The following is a 27613-nucleotide window of genomic DNA, read 5'->3' as shown; positions in this document are numbered from 1 at the left end:
ATCCATTGAGGCCTTTTGATAAATCCCTACTTTATTCTTTAGCTCTGTCCAGCCTCTGCTCTAGGCCAGCCTTCTCAAGGCATCATCCCCACACCCTGACAGATATATTTGGGTTTTCATTCTTTGTAACCAGACTGAAATGACTTTGAATGCTTTCATGGCATCTCACACAAGAGATGTCTGTATCACACATCCTGGCTCATCACTGGCATTTCCAGGCACTGCGCTACCAGCAGGTGCCATTGTCTTAAAAACATATTCAGGAATTATTTAAATTATTCTATTCAAGAATATTTACTGCCCAAATAACTTTTCACAGAGTTTTTCATCTGTCAGAGCTGATCGAGCTTTTCTAGAAAAACTGGATTCCCCCCTAGACTGGTGTTTAGGCACCCCTGTCCCTGCAGAGCTGTGAAAGGGCTCCCTTCAGCACCCAGAGCTCCAGGGTTTGGGAAGTAACACTGAGCTAACATAGATTTAGGGATGACAATTTGAGTTTTAAGTTCATTTGGAGACAATTAGACCCATGCCAAAAGAGACTCTTGTGTCACATTGAAAACATGGAGGAATCCTTGTTTTTCACTTGTTACTGTCTGCCACCATAAAAACAGGCTAAGAAGACATCCAAGCATCAGCTAAAAACAAGTGTGATTTAGAAAACAAGGTTATGAATTTTAAGGATTGAAAAGGAGTAATGACAGTGAACATTTATAAAACATGATTATTCAGCATCAAATCCTCCCAGCTGTGCTTTTCACAAGCTCTGAAAGCTGCATTTGCTCTCCATCCCAAAATCCGAGAGACACTAAACTTCACTTTCTCAGGTTTAAAGGAAGTAGCATGGAAACACTCAGCTATGCTCACAAAACAATTCCACATGTCCCAGCTGGGTGGTTCAAGAAGCTCTCAGTCACGACAGGGGTGTTTTACTGCCATGTGGGGGCTGTCCCTGACAGATTGTCACTGCAGGGGCAGGGGACTGATGCTCTTTATGCTCTTCACTGACCCTGCCACAGTGGCCAGTCCTCTCCTCACCAGCTCTGGAAAATGCAAGCTTATAACTTAACTTTAATTTTTAATTCTTGTTAAGTTTATAGGAACATATTGTCCATGACATATATTTATAAATTCTACTAGGTCCCAAAACCACAAGCTGTTAAAATAAAATAAAATAAAATAAAATAAAATAAAATAAAATAAAATAAAACAAAATAAAATAAAACAAAATAAAATAAAGTAAAATAAAATAATACAAAATAAAATAAAACAAAACAAAATAAAATAAAATAAAACAAAACAAAATAAAATAAAATAAAATAAGTATATAGAAATTTACCCAGATATACAACCTGTCCGTGACCATTTAGGTGTAAGAGTCCTAAATAACAATGGCATTCAGAAATTAGAAATTAATTTTGCCTTCATCTTAAAAACATATTCAGGAATTATTTAAATTATTATATTCAGGAATTATTTAAATTATTAATTATTTAAATTATTAATTATTTAAATTAAAAATGTAAATCTCCATCAACATGGTGGAATTAGAATAATGCTGTAACAACTGTAACTAAATATAACCATCTATTGAAGGAGTAAATATATTTTGTTATACATAACAGTACATATTCATATGATTTAAATAGTTAGTGCTATTTTCTGCCTCAGTCATTGGGAGACTTTGCCTATACCCACATCTTTGGAATAATAAAGGGATTATAGGTCTTGGTGTTTCATATCTTCATCTGCAGACTGGGAAGTGGTAGGAAAAGGCAGTGATCCAAGCAGTTCCCTTGACTTGATGTCAGAAAGAGAGGAAACAGGAAATAAAGGACAGCACTCCAAGGTAGCCATAGCCTAGGATAACCCACAGATGCCTACTCAGAGCCCTCTGTTCATACACACAAATGTACCTTACACAGGACTAAAGGTCTTTGGCCTATGAACTCCTCAAAGGTTTCTGATGAAATAAAACACCTCAGCTACTACCTAAATAACTACACCTAAATAAATACACCAGCTACTACCAGCTAGTGGAAAATCTATTCCTGTCTGGATCACCAAAGGTACCATTAGGGTTTTATCAGGTCATTTTCCCAAACTAAAGCAGATGCTGATGGAAATGCACAGGCTCAGAAACTATATAAATTAATGTCAGGCCAGATGTGGCATCATTTCCAATGGTTCAAGTGAATAACAGCGCACGTTAATTCTATACAGACCATCTGTTTAAGGATTTAAATTTTTTCTTCATTAAGTAAACGGGAGAGGAAAGAAAGTTAATGTGTTTTGTGGTTTGGTTTTTTTTTTCCCTCCCCTTAGCTTCCATAATCTTAAATTCTCGGGAATTTACATACCCAGATGGGGGGTGTGACTGGTGTATGCAAATCAGATGCAAAATTTTCAAGTTTCTTTCTCACATCAGTCATTTGAGGCTGTGCCCTCCTTCCCTTATTTGCCGATAGTTTGCACCTTACCTTGAGCGAGTGCTATGGAAAGCAAAGGTCGTATCAGCAGTTAGTGCAAGTGCTAATAAATCCTTCAGAACCCATTGAGATTCACTGTTTTACACCACCTGACAATTTCCCCCGTCTCTGCAGGCAGAATAATTCGCAGCTCCAGGGGAATATTAATGAGGGGCAGAGAAAAGTAAAGAAAAGTAAAGGTGCAACCATCGCTCTCGCAGGGCTGTAATCAGTGCAGAGAGGCTGGGGTCGAGCTGATCTGCCCACTCCTGTTAAGACTGTCTGTTTTAAAGACAAAATTACCTCTTTTCCTGCCAATTCGCCGAGCCTTCAACAACATCAAGGGCTATTTCCTGACCCGGAGAGCTGAATGGATTGATGGTCTGGTAATGAACACCTTGAGCAAAGATGACTGACAATAGCAGTAAAAATAAATCGCCCTGGAACGTTTCAGGTGACCACTTAAGCAGTTGCCTAACGAGGTTCTGGTTTCACAAGAAGCTTTGGGATTGTCCTAAAAATTGGTTTGTTCAGAGCAATTTCCAGGTGCAAGGAGCACTTCCTTGCAAAACCTGCTGTCTTCATCTTGCAAAGCACCCAAATCAGCCTCACTTCACCCAAATGCCTGGAACAAGAGCCTATCATTGAGGTGTGCTAATTATCCTCATCACCAACTCTATTGCTTTGCTAAATGGCCTTTTCTGCAGGAACAGCATTTAAGGAATGTCTTTAAAGCGGGAGTGATTCAGTTTTGTCCTCTTTAATCCATCCCACAGTGGTACCCCAGGCTTCCCAACATCCTCCAGCTCCAAAGCTCACATCTGCTTTTTTGCAATCCTTTAAAGTGTAGTTCCAGCAAACTGCACCATCATTGCACGATGCTGTGGACAGGCAGAAGAGGAAAGTATAAAAGCAAAACAGAAAAGTATAAATGGAAAAAGGAGGGAAAGTCATAGTGAGTGCTCAGACCACTGGGTCACACAAGGTCCTTCGATCATGACGCTCGTTATGGACTTTGGGCTTATGGCACAAGGAGATAAAATTTCCATAAGAAATAAAAGCAGTGAGAAATGTCACTTTCCACATTATCTTGTGGCAGCAAGAAATATAGAACTTTTTTCCCTTGGTTCTCGTTTCTGGATGCCCTTGAGGAGTGTATTTCTGTGTTTGTGAATAAAGACTAGGGAATGTTTCACAAACAACCATGTGCAAGAGTTCCCTTTATGCTCAAAAAGGGATCTTTATGGAAACCAAATGGTCACAGAGGCACACAAATCTTATCACAGCATCGTTCATTTGCCAAGCTTTCCTTTCTGTCCATGAATACAGATGATTGGGGATTCATTAAATAAAAGTACTGTGCACACTCCGTTTGGTCTTCTGCTTTTAACAAGCTACATAAGTGACAAGCTTTCACAATAAAAACCAACTTGTAATTAAAGGGAAAATACTAATACATTATTAAAATAATAAAAAAATCTAATTATGTGTTAATCAAATGTGGACCAGCATCTGTGGGAATCCCCATTCAATCCAGGCTGAAAATGAGAACTAACACATCCAGGAAAGTATGGGTTTATTAGCTACCTCATGAAAGCTTTCTTAGAAATTACTAATTCCCTGTAATTATTGTAATTGAACCAATTTTTCAAAGTATTCAGCACCCATCCAGTGATAATGGAAGGCAGCAGGTGTGCCTCAAATCATGCCTAAAAATTGAGACTAGGGACCTAAATCAAACCCCAAGTTAATATGAAAACTCCCTTTGACTTCATTAAGCAGTGACAGAGCCCAGAAGTCAACACTGTCTCCCTCTGAGTGAAAATCTGGGCAAGGCTGGGGCAGCTACTGCATTTTAGAGCCTTTCTGAGGTGAGAAAGTGGTGCCCTAGCTCAGCTCCCCTGCAGCAAATCCTGAGGCTGTGGGGAGAATATTGAAGGTCTAAGCTAGAATTTTCAAATGTCCTCAAAGGAAAGACCATTAAGGTTTAGTTTTCCTTAGATCCAGACCTCCTGAAGGTTGTCAGCTCCGTGGCTCTGTGGTATTCAGAGTGATGCCACTGCTTTGAATGTAAAGATCAGCTGTGGTCATGTCAGAATGCTTTCCTAGAGCTGCAAGATCCAGTTTCACCTTGGCAATGAATTTCATCACGTGGCTGAGGAGCTACTGCTATTTACATTAGGTAATAATTAGCAGATAGGTAGCAATACTGAAAAATAATTTTTACCATTGGATAATCCTTGAAGTGGGATGCATGCTGCAGCCAAACTTTTAGTCCTTATGCTTTATATTTTCAGGAACGTTTTCTTTCTCTTCAGCATTTAGTTTTCCTGTTCAAATGTGCCATGTGTTCTATACTCAAGGAATCAGTCATTTATAAAATGTGTATATTTGCATGGAAAAATATTCAAAGTACTTAAAATAAATTCAGGGATTTTTGTTACAAGTTGGTGGTCAACACACAAAAATTGTTCTCCAAATTCTAATGGTAATGCTGCAGAGGTACTAGTTCCCAAAATAGTGATAGAAATTAGCTCTTTATTTTTAAAAATAACTGGAGCAAGACAGAAATTCCTCTTGTTTCTAGGATGGTCTCCTCTAAAAGGAAGCCTCTGTGAGCCATTTGGGTTGTTACAGATCTCAGCTATCAGCCAAGAGAGACTAGGAGGGCTCTCATTTCCTTTACAAATGGCTAGGATTCATTTATGAAATGTATTAAAAAGAACCATTCCTCAGGTGAATAAAGGATTTCAACAAGCCTGTCCTGCTGGAAGGACACTCAATCACCAGAATTATCTTTAATATTATCACCCACGATGGGATAGAGCTGCATTTCTAAAATGTCAGTTCATTGTGTAATGCCTGGATGGGTAATCACAGGTAGTAATTATCTTTCATTCGGAACAATTTATGCTCTCCTTTGAACATTAGGCCTCTTCACTGGATTTCTTCAATCCATCTGGTGACTGGATCCCAATTATCCATGGGGCTACCCTTTCCAGATTAGTCTGGGGGGACTGAAAGATGCAGATTCCATTAAGTTAATGGGAATGACATGGCAAAGCCTCATCATCCCATTTTGAAAATGCAGTCCCACTGGTTAAGTGAAGACTAATTCTAAAAAGGGCAACGTGACAATATAGGGATTTTCCAACGGACAAAGTAGTTTAAAAGTCTCATAAATTAAAAGATTTGTTGGAAATACTTGCCACTGGTTTTCTGGCTCCATTTCTGCAGGACTGCAATGGACCCAGATATTTCTGTAAGCTGTTATTATGTTAATTGTTACAAGGACCACTTACAGAAAAAAAAAATCACTCTTCCTAATTACCTCAGTGCAGAGAAAGACCCCCAAAAGACATGGGGCTAAATGGAGCTCAAGTATCCATCTTAGCAACTGGATTTCTTCTCTTTTTGTGCACAAAATTCTACACCCAGCACCAATAAAGAGGAGTCCCAAGAGTGGACAAAATCCGCTTCCACAGAGAACATTGCCCATCCTAGCAGCTCGGAGGAGGAGCAGATGTGACCAGCACTTTTTGTCTACTCCCACCAAGCTCATCCCCAACATTCCCAAGAAATTAACCCTACCTCCCAGGGTAGCTGAGAGCAGGAAATGTGTCCCATATTTCTTGATCAGGTTTTCTGTGATCTGCTGAAGGGTTGGGCGCCGTCCCAGCAGCCTTATGTTACGGAAGAACTCGGGGGCCAGTGGCAGTGGGGAGCCAAGGAAATTTCTTCTTTCCACAGCAAGATTGTTTACTTTCCAGCGGCCAAACTCTCTGCAAAAACAAAGCAGTTCTCATTCAGAAATGTGTCATTCAGACAAATGTCCTTCATTTGCAAACGACTCTGCTCTGCTGGGTAGCTGGGGGCGACTCGCTGGGAATTACAATGGGCCTTGACAGTGATACTCTGTCATGTGTTATAGACAGGACAAGCAACGAGGGTTATTTATTAGAAGTAGGGAAAGTACTCCATAATAAAATAATTGTTGGGGAAGAAATAAATAAGAACGAAGCAACTTTGGTTGCTGCTGCTCCCGTTGGTTTTGTGTGGCCTCTGATGTGAAAATAGCTCTAAAACAACCAAATTTGGTAGAATAGAAACTGAAATTAAAGCAATGATTTCCCCAATTATGGACCAGATGCAACAGGCATTTTTGTTAGAACAAGGTAAATTTTAAAATTGTAACAAGAAAGAAATAAATAAAAATTAAGCCACTTAGTCACTGGTGCTCCCATTGGTTTTGTGTGGCCTCTGATATGAATATAGCTCTAAAACAACCCAGTTTGGTAGAAACTGAAATTAAAGCAATGATTTCCCCAATGATGGACCAGATGCAACAGGCATTTTTGTTAGAACAAGGTAAATTTTCAAATCATAACAAGAAAGAAATAAATAAGAACAAAGCCACTTCGGTTGCTGCTGCTCCCGTTGGTTTTGTGTGGCCTCTGATGTGAAAATAGCTCTAAAACAACCAAATTTGGTAGAAACTGAAATTAAAGCAATGATTTCCCCAATGATGGACCTGATGCAACAGTTATTTTTGTTAGAACAAGGTAAATTTTAAAATTGTAACAAGAAAGAAATAAATAAAAATTAAGCCACTTAGGTTGCTGCTGCCCCTGTTGGTTTTCTGCAGCCTCCGATGTGAATATAGCTCTAAAACAACCCAGTTTGGTAGAAACTAAAATTAAAGCAATGATTTCCCCAATGATGGACCTGATGCAACAGGCATTTTTGTTAGAACAAGGTAAATTTTAAAATTGTAACAAGAAAGAAATAAATAAAAATTAAGCCACTTAGGTCACTGGTGCTCCCATTGGTTTTGTGTGGCCTCTGATGTGAAAATAGCTCTAAAACAACCAAATTTGGTAGAAACTGAAATTAAAGCAATGATTTTCCCAATTATGGACCTGATGCAACAGTTATTTTTGTTAGAACAAGGTAAATTTTCAAATCATAACAAGAAAGAAATAAATAAGAACAAAGCCACTTCGGTTGCTTCTGCTCCCGTTGGTTTTCTGCAGCCTCTGATGTGAATATAGCTCTAAAACAATCCAGTTTGTTAGAAACTGAAATTAAAGCAATGATTTCCCCAATTATGGACCTGATGCAACAGGCATTTTTGTTAGAACAAGGTAAATTTTAAAATTGTAACAAGAAAGAAAGAAAGAAAAATTAAGCCACTTAGGTCACTGGTGCTCCCATTGGTTTTGTGTGGCCTCTGATGTGAAAATAGCTCTAAAACAACCAAATTTGGTAGAAACTGAAATTAAAGCAATGATTTCCCCAATGATGGACCAGATGCAACAGGCATTTTTGTTAGAACAAGGTAAATTTTCAAATCATAACAAGAAAGAAATAAATAAGAACAAAGCCACTTCGGTTGCTGCTGCTCCCGTTGGTTTTCTGCAGCCTCCGATGTGAATATAGCTCTAAAACAACCCAGTTTGGTAGAAACTGAAATTAAAGCAATGATTTCCCCAATTACGGAGCTGATGCAACAAGTATTTTTGTTAGAAGAAGGTAAATTTTAAAATCATAACAAGAAAGAGCCCATCTTCTTTGCCTTTTGGTGTTAAGTCACTTAGGTTCATAAATTGAATAACCTAAAGAAACACTGTCACACCACAATTGACCTTACTGTGATAATTCCAGTTTCCTATACTTCTGGCCTCCATTTTGAGAAAATACACAGACAGAAAGACTGATGCCTAAAAAGTGATGATGTTTCAATTGTAAGAGGGATACAAGTGAATTCAAAGACTTGCCTCCTTCCCCCGTCCAAAGTAAATCAATGACAGCAGAGAAAACAAACAAGCTCATTGCACAGCAATAAACACATCTTTTATTAATTTACTTGCCAATTAAGATACCAGATAGAGCTATTAGTGAGAAGGACTCATTGTCCTCAAATCTAGACAGGACAGGCAGCCTTGGCAGTAACTTGGCTTCTCCCAGATACAGAAATAGCAGTTTTGGTTACAGACTCTGGGAATTAAGTGCAAGGCACCTGAGGACTCAGCCACCACTTTGTTGAGTCTTTTGCACAGCCACATCAATTGGGATTCCTCTTAAGACAAGGCTGTGGAAAAGCAGAGAGCTTAGCGACCTTGCAGGATCCTGCTGAAGGTCCCAAGTAAAGAGAGAGAGAAACACCCAGGTACAAAATTAACACAGAAGCAGGAATCAAAGATGCAGCAAAAAAAAAAATAAATAAATAAAATTTGAGGGATGCCAGAAACCAAGGGCAGCCAGCAGCTGAATGACCAGGGCTGTGTAACACATACTCAACAGTGGGATTTTTTTAATACTTTTAAGTCCACAGTTATTAGTAGAACCCAGATAAATACATTTTTGTGTAGCCCTTCTGCTCTCCAGCATCCTCCTCTTTCTCTCCCAGATCCAAACTGCTTTTCCTCTCAGACACATTCTGGCAGATGCCATCTTTTAATCAAAAGCAAATGTGAAGAGTGATGGTAGGAAGAGAGTTCTGTAACGTAACTGAAATTTAATGTGATTTACCAGTCAAGGGCATGAGGTTAAACGAGACCCCATAGTTCTTAAAGACTCTACACATCAGCAGTGTGCTAAATTGGTATTTGAGAATTGCTTTCTGATAGGGGCTTTTCCATCTTAGTTGTCAGGTTTTGAAGTTTTCTCCCACAACTTTCCTTTCCTTTTAGGAAACTAGGAAACCTATAATTTTTATTTGCAGTTACTGTATATGAGTAGAGAGAAATGAAAAAATGAAAACACACAAATATTTTTTGCCTGTAAAGTGAAAAAATCCTCATTGTGTATATTGATCACATTAATGCAGACACTAAAAACAGTGAATTAGCCTGCACTGTAAATGTAATTTTCAAGTGAAAAACAAACCAAACCACCAAAAAATAAAACAATTTCCAAAAAAATATTCTATCTTTTTGTTGTTTAAATTCTCAGCTTTCTGGTCATATTTTTCATTTGAATACATCAGAAAATATTGGTTAACTGTAGTTCCTGAACAGACCAGCAAGACAGACTTGCTTTGACACCAAGGGAATATTACAAGTTTTATGTTGTAAAATATTTATTTTATGCCTTGAGGAAACCTTTTGTTCTAAGCTCTCTATATGAGCTGAGGTTCAAATACAATATAAACAGAAAAGATGCAATTCTTATAAAAGACAGTTTGCTGCCACCCTTGATCTGATTTTCAATGTGAGTATTTAAGGACAGAAAAGACCACCCTAATCCCCTCAACCTGCCCCCTTTTTAGTGAACCTCACCAAATGCCTCTTGCTGTCACACCTTTGGGGCTGGGAAGAAACTGTCCCCCAGAAAAACATCTCATCTTGCCTTAAATTCTGAGGATTTCTCAGAAATCCTCTGCAATCTGTTGTGGCATTCAGCTACAGAGGGTACATTCTGTTTTCTGTTTGAACATTGCCAATTCCAGTGTCCAATTTTTAGAGCTCTTAATGCATGCTGGGCAACTGAAAAATTTTCTAAATATTACATACATTCTGTGCAAGCAATTACAGCTCTTTTCTGAATCCCCTCTTAACCTTGGGCTGAGCCCACTGCCATCCTTGGTGTCTCTCTGTCAACAGCGGGCTCAGAAATTACATCTCACAGCCCCTCTCCACAAGCAGCAAATCCTTTCTTGGAAGAGCTAAACTGGAATCAATGGCCACATCCAGGACAAATTCAGATGAATTTCCAAGTTGAGGTTGCCCTGACCTACTGCATATCCTTTATTTACTGAATCCAGGGACTGGGTTATTCTGGCACTGAGAGAAACTTGCTCGGCTTAAACAATTTTGAGTTCCTTCCACAGTTTTTGCTGCAGAAGGATATTTTATTTTTTTTTAGCTGTAGGTTTAGAGAGGAAGTAGGCAAATGCTTTTGTAAAAGTTTTAAGTTCTTTTTTGGTTCAGAATGTATCAATGGGAACATTTACTAGTGCAGCAAGTAATCATCCTTTGCAATTCACTGCTGAGGAATCTGGGGGAGTAGAATATGGAAGATGGAGCCCTTTTAAAAAGATGACAGTTTTATAATTGTGCCCCAGACAGAGCTGAAGCTTTTAGAGATTTCAGAAAACAGCATTTCTATTTTGCTGAGGTCTTTCTTAAATGAAGTATTTTGGAATATGGAGAGATGAAGACCTAAACTCTCTGGGAGGGACAAGAAGAAGATAAAACAGGGATGCAGGACACTAAAAGTGTCTGCCTGTCTGCAGGAGCAGGGATACTTGGATTTGGACAAGAGAGAAGTGATGAGCAGCTTCCAGAGCTGAGGAAATATTTCAGACTTCAGAAGGAGCTGGGTTTATGGGAGTAAAGTGTAGGAGCAGGGTAAAAGCTGGGATGAAGTTCAGGGTGAGGGGTTATGGTGCACTATTTCTAGCACATTGAGTGAGGAGGTGTTCACAAATGCTTTCTGGGTCACTAGTAGCTCCTAAAATTAGAGCTGATTTCCATTTTAGCAATGTCACTCTGAGTAAAATCATATCCCTATCTTCCTTTTCATATGACATATAAATATGTCTATCTATATACCTGTCCATATAGAATTTCCGATTTTAATCTCAATTTCACTTTGCAACCCTCTCTTGTCACCCCTTTCTTTACCTGTTTGTCTCACAGTCTCTCCAACACAAACTCTCCAGCCCCAAACATTTTGGTTTTTGCCCAGTGTGCATTACTCCCCTTCAAAAATCCAGCTCCTGCCCATTGCCAAAGGCACACCAGCAGGTCTGATGGAGTTCATAATCTTGCTCTGAGCAGAGAAAATGCTGCTTTCCAGAGCCACTGAGTTCCATCCATCAGGAGAACACCTCCCATGGAATAGCAGGGCACCTTTACTCTTGGATGGTGAGAACATGACTGCTTTGAGTGGGCTGCAATGACAGTGGCAGCCTGAATCCAATCTTTTCCCATGCAGCTGCAAATCCTGCTGCTGGCAGAACAGCTCATTGAGAGAATATATGGTGTTTTTCTCCCCCCACCTCCTTTAAAAGCCTGAGGATTTCAGAGTTAATGATCTTGCTCTGAGCAGAGAAAATGCTGCTTTCCAGAGCCACTGAGTTCCATCCATCAGGAGAACACCTCCCATGGAACAGCAGGGCCTCAGTGCTGGCTGCAGCTCAAGAAAACTGATTTTCCACTGAGAACCAGCGCTGGGGCTATGAGAAGCTTGTCCTTTCCCATTCTTCCTCTTTTTCTGCTCTGTAAGAGCCCAGCCCAGCAGCTTCCGTGGTGTTCTCAAGGAGAGAATGGCAGGTGGATGTGCTGCCCATCTATGTCCAGAGTGATTCAGTGCATGGAGCTCTCCAGTGCTCCAGGCAAAGCCTGTTGAGGAGAGGGATGATGGCTCAGAGTTCCCAGGCTTGCACAAGAGAGGGGAAATCAGTCAGGCTGGCTCCTGGGATGAAGCCTATAATGGAATCATGTTATTATCATAAGCAGTGCCCCAGGCCATGGGCAGCATTCTCTCCATCTTCCCAGATATCAGAGCCATGGATTTGCATGTGCTGCCCCAAATCTGATCCCTGGCTGCTCCAGGGAGCTGCCACAAAGAATGGCCAGAGTCAACATGGGATGAGAAGAAGCATACTTTAAAATGCAGTTGCCATTTCAACACTATTTCTTTTATTAATGACATTGAGAGAGATGTTTAATCTCAGGAAACCATTAGTGTTCTGACAGGAAAGACCTGTTAGTTAAGCATCATACAAGTTTTGGACAAGTTTTTCTCTTCAAAGAAGCTTAAATTGCAAGTGGATCTGAAAGGAATCCTAGGGCTGTCAATGTCTCTTTTGAGTTTCAGGCCATAGCTTTTTTTCCAAATGTGTACATTAATTATAGACTTGCTTCTATCACTGTATTCATTTCAATACATTTTAAATCTTATGGCATGGGGAGCTATGGACAGCTCTCTATAAAACAACTAGATAAAGGAAATTTTTTAAATTGCCATTGTACTATAAATGGTAATGTGAGGAGATTTGAAATGGGAATATAATCTCTTCCACTGCAGTGACTGAATCAGCCTGTCAAGAGATTTACTGTGAGTGTGATGGATCCTTCCTAACTACCTAAGGTCAACCACTCACAAAACAGAGCCCAGGCAAAATTAACAATGTTAGGCCTCATTTGAAGCAATTTGTTGTATTTTATAAATCAATATTACTACTGGTAAGCATAAATGCTATTGAATAATATTGTGGCATAATGTGGAGAACACTCTTGGAAAATGAACGTATTTCTAATACAAAAGAACTCTTCTATGTTCCTTTCTCTTAATGTCTTCTAAATGAGGCACCTTCACTCTTGGATGGTGAGAACCTGACAGCTTTGAAGGGGCTGCAATGACAGTGGCAGCCTGAATCCAATGTTTTCCCATGCAGCTGCAAGTTCTGCTGGTGGCAGAACAGATCATGGAGGGAATAGATGGTGTTTTTCTCCTCCCACCTTCTTTAAAAGCCTCAGGATTTCTAATGCTTGAGGCCATGGTTTGAATAAGGCTAAGATGAGATGAAGGCAGTTTCATTTGATACTAAGCTTCTACCTGCTAGCAGTTCCAAAACAGGAAGTAGATAAAATATTTGCTATGAAAAAAAAAAAAATAGCTTTTAAAGAGAGGATTTACCCAGATGTGGACAGATCTAGAATCAGGTAATATCCAAGACTGTGTTATTCACAGATTGGCAAGTGAAAAAATTCTCCTTACCAGCACAGGTCATAGAACTTTTAATGCTTATTACAATCAGTTAGACAATGGACAATCTGCCAAAATCTTTACTAAATGCTTTTTATGGTTGATTTTTCAACCCAAGGTGAAAAAGAAGGGAATTAGTTCCATTGTGGCTGAGCAGCCTCCTGAAAATCTCCACCTTTGTATAGAGACATGACAGTAGAAGAAAAACACTGCAATATGAGCAAAGTAAACAGAACAACCTCCCTGGAGGAAAAGAAGCAGATAGTACAGAACACAGCTCATCTGTGTCCCTTAACATTTTCAATTATCTACATGTGGTGATCAGAAAAAAAACCCATTCAGGAAATAATAAGCTCCTTTTAAACATATTTGCCCTCGATGAAATGGAAAGTATTTCTACATCAACTTTATGCTTGTAATTGTCTGACATTTTGCCAAGGTCAGAACAGAAAAGTTTACTGATCATATGCATTTTTTTTCCATATTATTGCTTTTACCTTGCAGTGAATAAGCTCCATCAGTAGGATTTCTTTTCATCCTAATATCTTTTTATCCTAATAATTTTTTTCCTTTCTATGCTTTTTTTTGCCTTATCAGCTTCCTAGCATTTAAAATTCTACTTCCAGAACTAGAATCCATCAGTATCAGCTTCACTATCTTCTTGCATTATGCATATGAAATACGTGCACATGTATTAATGAATTTTCATAAAAAAGTACATACATTACACCTAGAATGTACTCAGATATATTTCTTTTTTATGACTCCTAATTGTCAGATTACTGAGTCAGCTTCTGGGACATCAATGATTCCCAACTTCTCACCTGTCATGAGCATCAGAAGGGGCACAAGAGGGAGGGATGTGGCTTTCCCTTTGTGCATGTCTCATTGATGTTTAGCCTCTGTGACATCTGTACTGAAAAATTTCCTCCTCTGATGAAATCCAAGGGGGAATTATTTCTTTGCTATGTCCTGTGGTGTTGTTTGCCTCTTACCCAGAGTTTGTGATTAACTTCCCAACACCTTTGTGAACATTCATTCTGGAGCTCACCATCCACGTATTTAGCTGGACCTATATTCTTTCAAAGATATTTTGTAGTTCCTAATGACTAAATCTAATTTACCTCCTGCCTCAGAGGCAGCTCAATCACCAAGCAGCACAGAATAAAGCAGAAATGCACTTTCCAAGAACATGTTGCAAATGACACAAAGGATAAACAGCAAGTACAGGAGGAGTGAAAACACTTCAGAACTGAAATGTGTTTGTATGAACCATCTAAGAGTGAGGAACTGGTGAATTATCCCGTAAGATGTCACCACTTTGCACAGGCTTGTAAGACAAGGGTCAAATTACAAGTAAATCATTCATGAGCTCTGCATGTCAGGGAGCAGAGGGGAAAGGGAGAATTCCCAGCAAAACCCACCTGCTACATCAGAAATGGAAAATAAGTGGGATGCTTGGGAGGTGTTTCCTACAGGCTGAGTAAGCAGGAAACAGATTTTGCACCTCTTTTCTATTTCTGGGGTTCATTTTCTTAGATGTGCTGTGCCCTGTAGGTGCTTGTAAGTGCATGCAATGTGTGGATATACACAAGGGGCCAGATCCAGAAGTGAAAGTCTCTCCCAATAACTAGAAATCTGGATTTAGTCCAAAGGGGAGTACATTTTACACTGGTGCTTTTAAGCATGGAAGTGCCCTCTACTCAGAGGTCAATGCCGAGAGGATGGGGCCAGACCCTTCAGTGGTGCCCAGAGACAGGACAAGGGGAAATGAGCATGACCTGAAACAAAGAAAGTTCCAAAAATACGAGGAAAATCTTCTTTTCAGGCTGCCCAGAGGGGCTGTGGATTCTCCTTGTCTGCAGACACCCCAAAGCTGCCTGGGTGTGACCCTGCAGGGCTTGGCCAGGGTGGCCTCCAGAGCCCCCTTCCAGCCCCAGCCAGCCTGGGATCCTGTCAAAATTAAAATGACAACTCGGGTTTACAGCCTGCAGGTAAGATAGTGACATATTTGGAGACAAAAGTAGTTGTCCATCCAAAGAATTACAATAATCTCTTCTCACTTATATATTTCTTTTTTTTCCTGCAAAAAGTATTGATTTCATGGTTTGTCATGTGTCCTAGAGGGATTGGAACACTGTTCCTTCTCCCCTTGGCAATATCAAGAGAGTTTCCAACACCTTGTACTGGCAAGCTCAAAGCATCCTTCTTTCCCAGTTCACATCTGCTCATAGGAATCATTTATTATCTAAACAGGTAACAGATTTGATAAAATGGTGCACTTGTTTAGACTGGCAGAAGACAAATGAAATCCAAAAAATTCCTCTGACTGGAAAATTCTTGCTTTTTTTTTTTTTTTTCATTTTATTTGTGGCTGTTATGCAAGCCAATATTGCCTGAAATTCAATGTGAGGAAAAGACATGGATTTATACTTTTTAAGTGGGGTAAAAGACAGCTTCACTTTCAGAGAAGAAGGTATCTATAGCTAAAACAGCAGTTAACCTTTGAAATGGAGAACACTGCCCTGGAAAAGAGTTTTTTGACACAATAAGGAGAAGAGTTATTAGAAAGAGAAGCAAAAATCTGGTTTTGCCTAACCTTAAGAGGCAATTGATATTATGGCCATGTCCCTGTAGTTAATTGTACAGGGAAAAAAATAATTATGGATCCTAAGAAAATGAAAGTCAAAAGTCACTGGAACTCTCATTGGGGCTGGACTTTGGGGATTTGGCTACACCTTATCCTGCTTCAAAATCAGCATGAAAATCATGTTCTTCTTCAGTCTTTTTTTTTGTCCTGACTGAAGACAAAAAGAATTGAACCATGTTTCTTGTAGAGATAAGGAAGAAATTTGAATCTGTGGAAGTGTTTTAGTGCATAAATCAACACATGAAAATACAGTTTATGAAGAATGAATCAGCATAAAGATCTGCTGGAGAAAATAAAACAGAGCAGAGGATTCATAGATTCAGTGTTGATGGATACTCGTAGATGAATCACAGGGGAAACACAAACTGCTAAAATTCTTCATCATTATGTGATACAACTCATAGTCTCAAAGTCTTTGAAATGCCTTTTATTACCATTTTTACAACTTCTGTTTCCGAACTTCAAATTGATCTGCGGTACTGGGCAATGGAGAGGCCTACAGACAAACCCACACTGTGATAAATGATTTAAAGTTCCAAGGGAGTGCTCTTGCTCACCTTAGCTCTCATTTGAAAAATGAGGCCCAGCCAGGCTCAGAATTCTGGCAGTGCTGTGAGCAGCCATGACCTCCTTCTACCCCGTACCCAGAGCCAAATAAAAAAAAGCTTTATGACCTGGTCAGTGTGGCAGGGAATATGAGTCCTTAAAGCCTTTGGAAGATGTTTGCCTGCTCGTTTTTGAGATGTTACTGATGCTCAGGGTGGGCTTGTGCCTGGTGCCACAGAGACCAAATTGCCTTCTATCAAAAACAAAAGCTGATGTTACTCCTGACTGCCTGCAAGACGGAAAAGGTACCTAAATTGTTGGCTTCAAACAAAAATATATAGTCTCTAATATTTTCTCAAAGAAATACTGATCCAAAGCCTTATTTATGAAGCTGTATATAAAATCCAGAATTGTTCCTTTTCCAGAAAGAATGTTGTATAAACTTAACCTTATGCAGTGTGCATTATTTGGCTCATTTTCTATTTAATTTATAAGTTTATCCTTCAAAGTGGAGGCTTTTTGTCTCCAGTTTGATGCCAGCAGTGCTATTTACAGCACTGATGGATGACAGTTACTTAACCTGCACTTGAATTTATAAAGGCAGTTGTTTCTACCAACCCTCTGGGATGATTCTGGCTTCACACAAGTGTAAATCTCACAAACACATGCATAAATGCTGTCTTGATATTGTGAAATATAACATCTGCACTATTGTTGTCTGTAGCAATTCAAATTGTTGAAAGGAGTAGGAGGTAAACCCAAATATTTCCTGGAAATACTTTGGTGTTTTATTTGTTTGTTTTGGCTTAGCTCTTGGGGGAATGTGCAGATGATCTTCTTTGCATCTAAATGTTCTCTTCCTATGCGAGTGTTGTTTCACTGGTAGCAGGAAACGCTCAGATCTCTACGTGCACACAAAAAAATTAAGTCAACAATTCTTATTCAGCATATGAAAATGTTTCTACCACAGCAAAGGATGCTTCTCTTTAAGGAAAAACTATTTGTATTAATTCCAAACTAAATTTGACATGTTAGTTTGTTAAAAATGGTCTTGGTGTTCTTCTTTTTTCCAGTGGACTAAATTGCAGCTATCTCTAAAGAAGCAATGGAATTGCACTGGTGAGCTAAACAGAGAATCAGGGCAAGAAAATTGTCAATATAATTCCAGATTATAACCACAGAGCTTCCTAATGCTCTTAACTGAATCAAAGCATCGGATGGGAGTTCAGTTATTAATTTCTGCAACAGGAACAGTGAAGTGTTAAATGTGTTCTGTGAAAGAACAAAGCCTGTATTTATCTTACTTTATAGAATCACAGAATCATGGAATGGTTTGGGTTGGAAGGGACCTCAAAGCCCATCCAGTGCCACCCCTGCCATGGCAGGGACACCTTCCACTGTCCCAGGTGGCTCCCAGCCCCATCCAGCCTGGCCTTGGGCACTGCCAGGGATCCAGGGGCAGCCACAGCTGCTCTGGGCACCCTGTGCCAGGGCCTGCCCACCCTCACAGGGAACAATTCCTTCCCAATATCCCATCTAACCCTGCCCTCTGTCAGTTTGAATCCATTCCCCCTTGCCCTGTCCCTCCAGTTCCTGATGAGTTGTCCCTCTCCAGTTCCCTGGAGCCCCTGCAGACCCTGGAAGGTTCTGTGAGGTCTCCACACAACCTCCTCTGCTCCAGGCTGAACATTCCCAGCTCTGCCAGCCTGGCTCCATGGGGGAGGTGCTCCAGAGCCCTTCAGGGCTCCTCTGGACTCATTCCAACATTTCCATGTCCTTTTCTATGCTGAGGACTTCAGGACTGGCCACAGGGCTCCAGAGGGGGTTGCACAAGAGCAGAGAATCTCCTTCCTTGCCCTGGTGCTCACAGTGCTCTGGATGAGCCCTGGCTCTGTTGGTTTCTGGGCTGGGAGCACTCAGGGCCAGCTCACAGGGGGTTTTTCCTCAGCCAGCACCTCCAAGTCCTTCTCCAGGGCTGCTCTCAGTCCCTCTCTGTTGGGAATTTGGGATTGCCCTAAGCCAGGTGCAGGACCTTGCACTGCACTTGTGGAATCCATGAGGTTCACAGAGCCCCGGCCTGGGCAGGCCCTCTGGCCCATCTTTCAGTCCTTCCTGAGTGGTAGGGATGTGCATATTACACAAGGTGGGGAAACAAACAGGGAAAAAACCCCTTCAGGTCTCTGGGAATCATACAAAACTGTGTACATCAGCTGCTGATGTAAACTGCAATACATCCATTAGAGAGTTAACATTCTGTATGCAACTAGACATATTCTGAAGCTTAACCTACATTAAAAATTCTGAGAAAATTACTTAACCCCTCTACAGAGTCCAAGTATGAGCTTTTTAAAGAAGCTGTAAATAGAATGAAGCTGTACATATTTACCATTGTAAAATATATGTATTGAAAATGCATTACTATAAAATTTCTCTGCCTCTGAATTCTTTTCATTATCACTCCCGGCACCTTTGTAGGAGAGGTCTTAGAGAGAAAAATAAAGGTGATTTTGGAAAATTTCAAATGGAATATAAACACTAGAGGGAGATGAAATAGTATTAATAATGGCATGTAATTATCATTTACACTGTAGATTTTAGTTAAAAACCACAAGTCCTGACACAGAGTGGGAGGACTGAGACTTTGGGCACCCAGCAGAGGCTGGGACAAGAACTGCAGACCAGGGACATCTTTTCCAGCCAAGAGGAGCAGTACATGACATATCCTCCCAAACTTTTAGCTATGGGCAGGGTTACTCTGCCTTTCTCTTCATTTTTTTTAATGGAAAATGAGTGTTAACGTATTTGTGAGCAGTATAAGATATGCAGGCTGGTTGAAATTAAGAGGCATAATAATTTAACTAAAATTAGCATAAAGATTATTGCTTATCTTCTAGGTATGTTTCAGTTTGAGGTTGATTAGACAATAATTTCAGATTATTTGTCACAGTATAGCAACTGTGCTTTGGACCACATTGTCCTGACCGCTGTTGTGCCTCAGGCTCAGGATTATGAAGGCCTACATGAACATTGCAGGTTTTTCCTAGGAAGCTTGCTTAGGAAGAAACAGAATGCAACATGGTTCTACAGATCTAGAAATGAGCCCAAGACTAACTGATTTCCCAATCCATATGCCCAACAGACGTGATGATGTTTATTCTCCAATTTTTGGGGGTAAGGAACAATGCTCAGCAATTACCAGGGATGCAGTTTTGGCCAGAATAAATTTAACATTTGCTCTTAATGTCTCGGCCCAGATGATTTTTGTTTGGTTGTAGCACTGACCAGCTCTGCAATGCTGCCAGGAAAAAACACCCAGTGTACCTCTGCAGTGTGTCTTGCTCTCCCTGAATGGAGATTAAGTGTTAAATATAGTCCAGTATTTTCTGGGTAATAAGAATATGTTCCATTAAATGAAAGGTGTGAGAATAAATGAGGTCATTTATACTTATGGGCAATGGCAGTGCACAAGACAAATCTGCTGATTTGAACAGTTATGAGATCTTGCCCTTTGAACTGCCAGCTTGAACACAGTTTAAGGTGCAACAAAACAGGCATTTTTGCCATCTGATACTTGGCAGTGACCAGAGTGAAGACCCCCAACTTCACTTTCTGGAGGAAATATATCAAAATATTGCAGGAGCAAGCTAATCAGCATATTCATAAACAGTCTCACTGAAAAGGCAGAAACTGCATAACACCAGGGTCTGCTCTTCCTGTCTCACTGCATGTAAGCAATGGGAAAAAGAGGCAGGATGGCTGAAAATTTCCTTTTACAGAGAGAAATGCTCACTTTGTGCTGCTGGTGCCTTGAGTTGTCCTGTATGAGAGGAATAATGGATTTGTCTTTACAAACAAGCTGTGGGGCTGCTGGGAGATAAAACCAGCACTGGGAGATAAAAGAAACAATGGGAAGGATTCCACTGATTGATGAATGGAAAAAGATATTTTCTTTTACAAATAAACTTCAGGTTTGCTGATAAATAAAATTAGACATTGATTTGAGAGATCCCAGGAGAATGTCCCATGGCCTCTCCTTTTATTCCAAAAAAGCCAGAAAGGACTCCTCTGTCTCCTTTTTGGACATAAACCTCTGCTGTTTGTGGGTTAATTTTCCTAACCTGTATGAGTGAGAAACCCACAGCACCACTGTGTGTGGGGACATTGACATGCTCTGAGCTGGACCAAGGGTGGCACAGCCCGTGCTGACTCTGGATGTGCTTCAGGTCAGAGAGCTGCTGTGCCACTTGTGCTGAACCTAGGACCAGGTGACATCAGGTCAAAGAGCAGAAATTTAGTGACTATCCAAACAGCACAGGAACAGAAATCTCCCTGACATCAGACTCCTTGCTATACTTTTCTTGGAAGAAGTAGTTCACACACACACAAAGCCACAAACCCACAACCTCTCATCCCCCCACACCATCTCTGTCAGGCAGAGGTAAATATTCCTATGATTTGAGGAATATCTTGATTTTGATATCTCAATTATCTCAAATTTGAGGAATATCTCTCCTTCTGATTTTCTGGCAGGAGCTCAAACACTTTGTCATAAGCTTCAAACAGCTCAGACACACAGAATGGAACTTCATCCTCTTCCTCACTCTGCTTTCTGCTCATCCTAACCTGACACTGGTGTGGGGTTGAGGCTGGACTCCCCTTGCCATGGGGTCACCTTGATGTCTTAAGTTTGAGCTTTCATATTTTCCAGATTTTACATTAGTGTGTAACTCTGGACTTCATATAAAGTGTCAGCAAGTTCTCTTCACTGTTTAGTCAGACAAAACAATCCTTTTCCAGCCCAATAACCAAGGACACCACTGCAGCTTCAGGCCCAAAAAGTGCAAACAGCAGCAAATTGAGGAGAGCAAACTGGGAGATGGAACTTCATAACCTGGAGCAGTAATTGGACAACCGACCCCAATATGGAAATGGACCAAAACTTACAAAAGATTTAAAAATATATAAACTTAAAAAATTTAAAAAATTTATTAAAAGAAAAAAAAAAACAACAAACTTACAGACTTGTGACCAGTCACCCATCTTGGGTGTAGCCACAGCCAGGCTCTTGTGCTGCCCAAGGTCAATAAATCCCTACTTTATTCTTTAACTCTGTCTAGCATCTGTTCCAGGTCAGCCTCTTTAGGCATCAACCTCAGAGTAGTGATAATTCTGTAATTCTTCCTCTCCCACAAGTGACATCCACTCTTGGAAGTGAGGCATGTTACATAGAGCCCTGTTTTATATATATTTATATATATATATATATGTATATATATATGCATATATATATATATACACACATATATATATATGTATGTATGTGTATATATATATATATATATACACATACACTCCTGCTTCTCTGGGAGCAATCCTGACCCTTTTTTTCTTTTTTTCTTTTTTTTTTTAATTTTTTCTCTACGGAAATTAAGGCAAAAGGAAAACACAGGGATATTCTGCCCTGAATCTGGCTAACAGCAAAAATGCCCTTGATATGAAGAATTAGGAAGCGGTCTTGGATCCAACAATTCTGACACAGCCATGAATCCCTGCACCCTTTCAAGAGAAAACTTGACCCAGCAACAGCTGCACAGATAAGAACAAACGCTTTCTTCACCTCTTTAACTTAAATAAGCACACGAAATTCGCTGCCAAATAGGGACTATTTAAATGCTAATTGGGACAGCAGGTGATTTCATTTCCTCTCTGATTTTTCCTTGAAACGAAATAAAAAGAGTTGCAGCAACCCGAGCCTTTTTTGTTATTAAAATGGTTGATTTTGTTGTAAGCTGTTCTATGTGGTATTGCTGCATCTTGTGTTAACTAATGAAATTTTTGAAATTGAAGGAAATTGCAGGAGAAAAATATCCTCCACATCTTATATCCGTGTCACATTAAAATTAATTTACTGAATGAAAGAAAAGTTAAAAGTTGTTATAAATCAAATACTTTCCACTTGCACTGTAATTTTTAATCTATTTTCTGGTTAATAGTTAAGTAAAACTTCTCTTATGCAAAAATAACATAAAAATATAAAATATTCACCATGCAAATTTTGGTTTTCTAGGGGAATTTTTGCAGCATTCTACATACACAAGTTGCACATTTCCAAAAAGTCCACCTAATTATTTTTGGAAATCCAAATCTGCAATCTCTAAAAGTTCTAACATAAAACAAGAAGGTTTTATGTGTGACAATAAAAAAATTAGCTACATCACTTTCCAGAGGGCTGCTAAGATCCCAATCATAGCCCCCAAAGAAATAAAATTAAAATATAATGAAAGAAAAAATAAAATAAAATATAAAATAAATGATAAAATAAAATAACTGTTTAAATCATTTTCAAAATAACAAGCAGAAAAAAAAGGTATAAGAAATTCCTTAGTAGGAAAGGTTGCACAGTTGGATCTTCTTGGAGAACACAAGACTTCCAAAAACATAGGGAGTGTTATTCAGAAACAGGAGGTGAACAATTGCTCACTTAGGAAAAACAAACTTTATTTGGGGCAAAGAAGGCTGAACAAGAGCTGTGTCCCAGTGCCTGTACATGCTTTAGCATAGGAAACTCTTGGTCTGTTGGTGAGTCTCAATCCACAAATTAATAATATTCACAGTTATTATGCTCTCTCAACTCAATAGCTCCTGAAAAGTAGAGGAACATAGAAAAATAAGGGACTGTCAGCAAAAGAATTGGGTTTAATTATATTTTATGCAAGGCGGGTTTGCTGCAAGTTGATACAAGAACATGAAATAAAAGAAATTATTAAGTGCTGATTATAATTGCTATGTTTCATAAAGGATCAGTCATGTCGTGGATGGCACAGGATGCAAGGGGAATTATTCTGAAATGCCAGAGAGGAGCTGTAGTCAAGAATGTTATTTTCACTGAAAATGTCAAATATGCAGTAGAAGGTGCCTGTTTCAGCATTTCAGTGGATTTACCGTGCTTAGATAAAATGTTTTGTTTCAGTGATTTTAAAATTGTTTCAAGATTATCTTGTAATCAATTCTAATTTTATTTAGGCTGGTATCTTTCTAAAGCTGACACATTTTGACTCAGAGACACCAAGGAGATGTCACCTTAATTACAGAGAAGTTGGGCAATTGAAAGTTTTATAATGTAAAATTTTTTCTTCGTGGGATTAAAAATAAGAAAAAGCACAGATATGTATAACTTCTTATTACTATTAAGTTCTAGGCTTATTTGAACCATTTCAGTTTGTTAAGGTCCTGATTTATCATTGCATCTCACACCCAAGAAGAGGAGGGGAAGAAATTACAGATATCCATACAAACTGCAGTGCCTGTAGAGAAATTGCTACTCATCCCTGAAACCATGGGATTCCTTGTGTTTGAGGTTGCAGGAAGAGGAGCAGTCAATCCTGCCCATGACAGCCAACAGGTATTTTTGTGGGATTTGAAGGAAACCTCACAAAACAAAAGTTAATTTTGTAATAGAAACAGTGAGTGTTTTTCTCCTTCAGCTCTTACTTGCATTAGGTTGTTGCATCTTCTACTGCATTGTTCAGTGACTGCTGGACCATGCAAAGTGCTAATTTTGTTTACATCACTGCTGCAGACTAAAGTGCTCTCTGGCAGCTCATAGCAATCATGCAACTCCTGAAAATAAAGCCTTATTATAAAACCCATAAGGATTAATCCTTATAGAGGATTATTTCGGGTGAACGAGCTGAGAACAGGTGACTCTTTAGAAGCTGATGTCCTCAGAGGGAAGCAAAAGAGAAGGAAAAAATGTCTCTTTCAAACTGGAGAGCTGTTTATCAGGAAACAGCATTTGCAGGCTTTCCATGGCTCTGTTTTAAACTGCATTTTGTGGCGTTTTCAGCTGCGCCTGAGCTGAGGGATGGTCACAAGCAGCTCTTCCAGGGGGGACACTGGCACAGCTGGAATGTGCTGCCAGGAGAGAGCACAAGTGGGGAATGGATAGGCAGCAGCAGCAGCCCCCAGGTGAGGGGAAGAGCCTTCCTGGAGCTCTGCTGTCATTTTGGGAGTGCTGTGATCCCTAGCAGGATTCCCACCACACATCTCCCATTAAACATTTACAAGGATTACAAGAGGAAATCTGAAACCTCCAGAAGATTCCAGCAACACCCTGTCTTTGATGATAGCATCTTGGGAAAGTGGATAGAATCTTAAAATGCTATTTTAAGATTCTATTCACCTTAAATAATCTTCAGGCTTTTTTAATCAAAATAATTTTCTCTACTGTATTTGTTTAGCCAACAACTGGAATGCAAATGGTTTTGTGTAGTGGACAAGAGCTGGCATCTCTGTTTGAGCTCTGATCTCATTTTTATGGGGAGCTAAACCTACCTCAGAATAAATATTTTCTTTTTTCTAGCAGATGTTCCAAGATACAAACTAGGTGAGTAATCAGTATGTACCTGACCTTATGTTGTTTGGGAAGCAGCTTTAGGGATTTTAAGAACAAAATGTGTTTTAAGAGTCTCATATGGCCATTGACAATTGCACTTGTTTAAACACAGAGAACAGCCCCTTCCAGCCTCAGTTTTCCCAGCTGGAAAAAGATAAGTATTGAGATATTTATGGGAGTCATAATACCTGTATCTGTAAAACATTATTGAAAGCATGATGGGAGGGGATGTTAAATGGGTTTTCTGTCACAGACATACTTTCTGAAAATCCTTTTGCCAGGATTTTTTCTCCTGAGAAGCTGAGAGGCCTCAGAGGAAAGAAAAACAATGATTATCTGCTGCTGTGGAATGCAACAGGTGCATCTGGGATTGGTCCCTGTGAGTTGCTTCTACTTGATGGCCAATCACAGCTCCAGCTGTGTTGGGACTCTGGTCAGTCACAAGATTTTATTATCATTCCATTCCTTTCTATTCCTTGCTAGCCTTCTGATGAAATCCTTTCTTCTATTCTTTAGCATAGTTTTAACATATCATTTTCTTTTAATATAATATATATCATAAAACAATAAATCAGCCTTCTGAAACATGGAGTCAAGATTCTCATCTCTTCCCTCATCCTGGGACCCCTGCTGGAACACCACCACAGGTTTTCCAGCATTACATTCTTTCTGCAAAAACAATTTTAATGGAGACACCCTTTGATCTGTGTAGCGTAGAGGTTCCTTGTCCCTTGTGGTTTTAATGGACCTTATTTCACTTCCATGCAGCAATGGAGCCCCCCTAGCTCCAAGCAATCACTGCAGCCCCTAAAAGGCATTTTTTCTCTTCCCCTTGGTGTGTTCCAGTGGTAATTATCTGTATCTCTGTGCAGATGTTCTTGAGCCTCTGAAATCAAGACAGGAATATGGCCCTGCCAGCACAATTTCTTAGCAAAGTAATAACCATGGCACCAGAGGATGATCTAAGCCACGTATTAATGACTACTCCAAAATGTGCTAATGACCAAAATTCACAAGGTTCAAGTATGTTTAGTTTCACAGGAAAGTAGGACACAGCACTTACACATGCCTTGGACATTTCTGGGAAGGTGCAGGTGGGGATGGATGGATGGATGGATGGATGGATGGATGGATAAATGGGATGGATGGATGGATAAATGGGATGGATGGATGGATGGATGGATGGATGGATGGATGGATGGATGGATGGATGGATGGATGGATGGATGGATGAGTGAGCTTTTAATTTCTCTTTCTATATAACACAAACAGAAGTAATGGAAGAATTGGAAGCATGGCAGACCTATGCAAAGGATCATACAACAATAAACTTGCTATTACCTGAGGGGGACTGGTTTGGCCATATCTTACCTTAATCAAGATAAATCAAAGAGTAGAAGCATTCTATAGAAAGTCACCCCTCTGGAAATTCTAAGCATTGAAAATGTGCCAAAGAGAACTATTAAAATTAAAGATAGAGTAGTTTTAATTTTAGGTAGAATCTGGTCTTCTAAATTCAGCATCTGCTTCAGTAAGGAGTAAATATGCAAAGTGTCAGTAATTCTCTTTCACCTTTCCATCTCCCACCTGGCTTCTGACTTAATTGATTAAAGACAATCAAAAATAGGTTTAAAAAATTGTAAATGCTCACCTTTGTTTTAATCTATACCCAGACATTTGAATATCTAATTTCTCCCCAAGGCATCTTTACAGGGATGAGCCTTCAAAATCCTCTCAACAGCTCCAATAAAGCAGTATTCTTCTAAATACAAGTTTGGAAGCACAACTAATGAGGTAAACAATGAATAGTTCAGAAGTGGCAGGGGAATGAGGAGTGAGGAACGTTTGTTCTGCACCTGGTGGAGTTATGCAAATTTCCATGAGCCACTGGAGGCCTCGCCCTGGGAGATGTCCTCAATAATAAGGCAGAAGTTGGTGTTTATACCAACATCAAAGAAAAGCAACTTTCTGGGTTTATCAAGTGTCTAATAAACATACTCAGGACACTGATCTTGTGCAAGAAGATTTTGAGCCTTAGGATTCCAGCCCCTCTGATACTGATGAAAAACCAGCAGCTGAAATGTTCTCATCCTGAATGGACACAGTCACTAAAAAAAAAATATCTAAAAGGACCTATTTATTAATTTGTAGTAGGTCTAAATAAGTGTATATCTATATTTGGAGGTTATGTAGCATGTGTAAGAGATGTAATTTAATGAAACCCTAAAATACCTTCATTCAGGAAAAATAATGCCATTAGTGAGCTCTGCTGACAATCCTACTGCCCTGTAAGTAAATTAAAACCAAGGCCTGTCAGAAAAGCTAAAAGTTTCGAGGGGTTAGAGCATCATGTTTACTATATTTAGAGATTTTAACAGAGAAAAGAAGTTAGTGGATGCAAATTATTTTTCATATCAAATGCTAGCACTATAATTACCATTATTAAAAATGGTAAAGTGGACACTAAGCTTTGTGGCAGCTAATGTAAGCCTGCTCTGTGAGAGCTCAATACAAAGGCCACTGAAGTAAATGAAGAGACAGAAAATAAATCCACAAGTCACAAAAATTTAAACTGGTTATTTTAGCCCTCTGCTCTTGAAACTGATTTAAAACTATGCGTTTGAGTAAATTATTCACAATGAATGTCTGATCAATTTGAATTATTTTTGTTCACAGCATGTCCGGGAGCAGATTATTTGTGTAGTTTATTCAGTGTTTGAATGCAGAGAGAATACTTCCCTTGTATTTTGTACTGGGGATAATTCATTGTATCTACTTGACACCACACCCAGAGTGCCAGTTAATTGGGATCACTGCATGAATCTCCTCTTATTGGATTAA

The 27613-nt window shown here is 39.5% G+C and overlaps 1 protein-coding gene across 3 annotated transcripts in view; it reads right to left on the bottom strand.

Moving 5' to 3' along the window:
- BRINP3 (BMP/retinoic acid inducible neural specific 3) overlaps positions 1 to 27613 on the bottom strand; it is a 206039-nt gene that overhangs the window by 88096 nt on the left and 90330 nt on the right. For all 3 annotated transcript variants that reach the window (XM_071435929.1, XM_071435931.1, XM_071435930.1), the window contains one exon: positions 6057 to 6247. In XM_071435929.1, coding sequence (XP_071292030.1) covers positions 6057 to 6247 — 191 coding nt within the window. The remainder of the gene's footprint in view (positions 1 to 6056; positions 6248 to 27613) is intronic.

This window comes from Agelaius tricolor, unplaced genomic scaffold (assembly GCF_023055355.1).
Source record: "Agelaius tricolor isolate 1412-34295 unplaced genomic scaffold, bAgeTri1.0.p SCAF_11, whole genome shotgun sequence".
Classification (NCBI taxonomy): domain Eukaryota; kingdom Metazoa; phylum Chordata; class Aves; order Passeriformes; family Icteridae; genus Agelaius; species Agelaius tricolor.
This window is presented reverse-complemented; position numbering and strand designations above follow the sequence as displayed.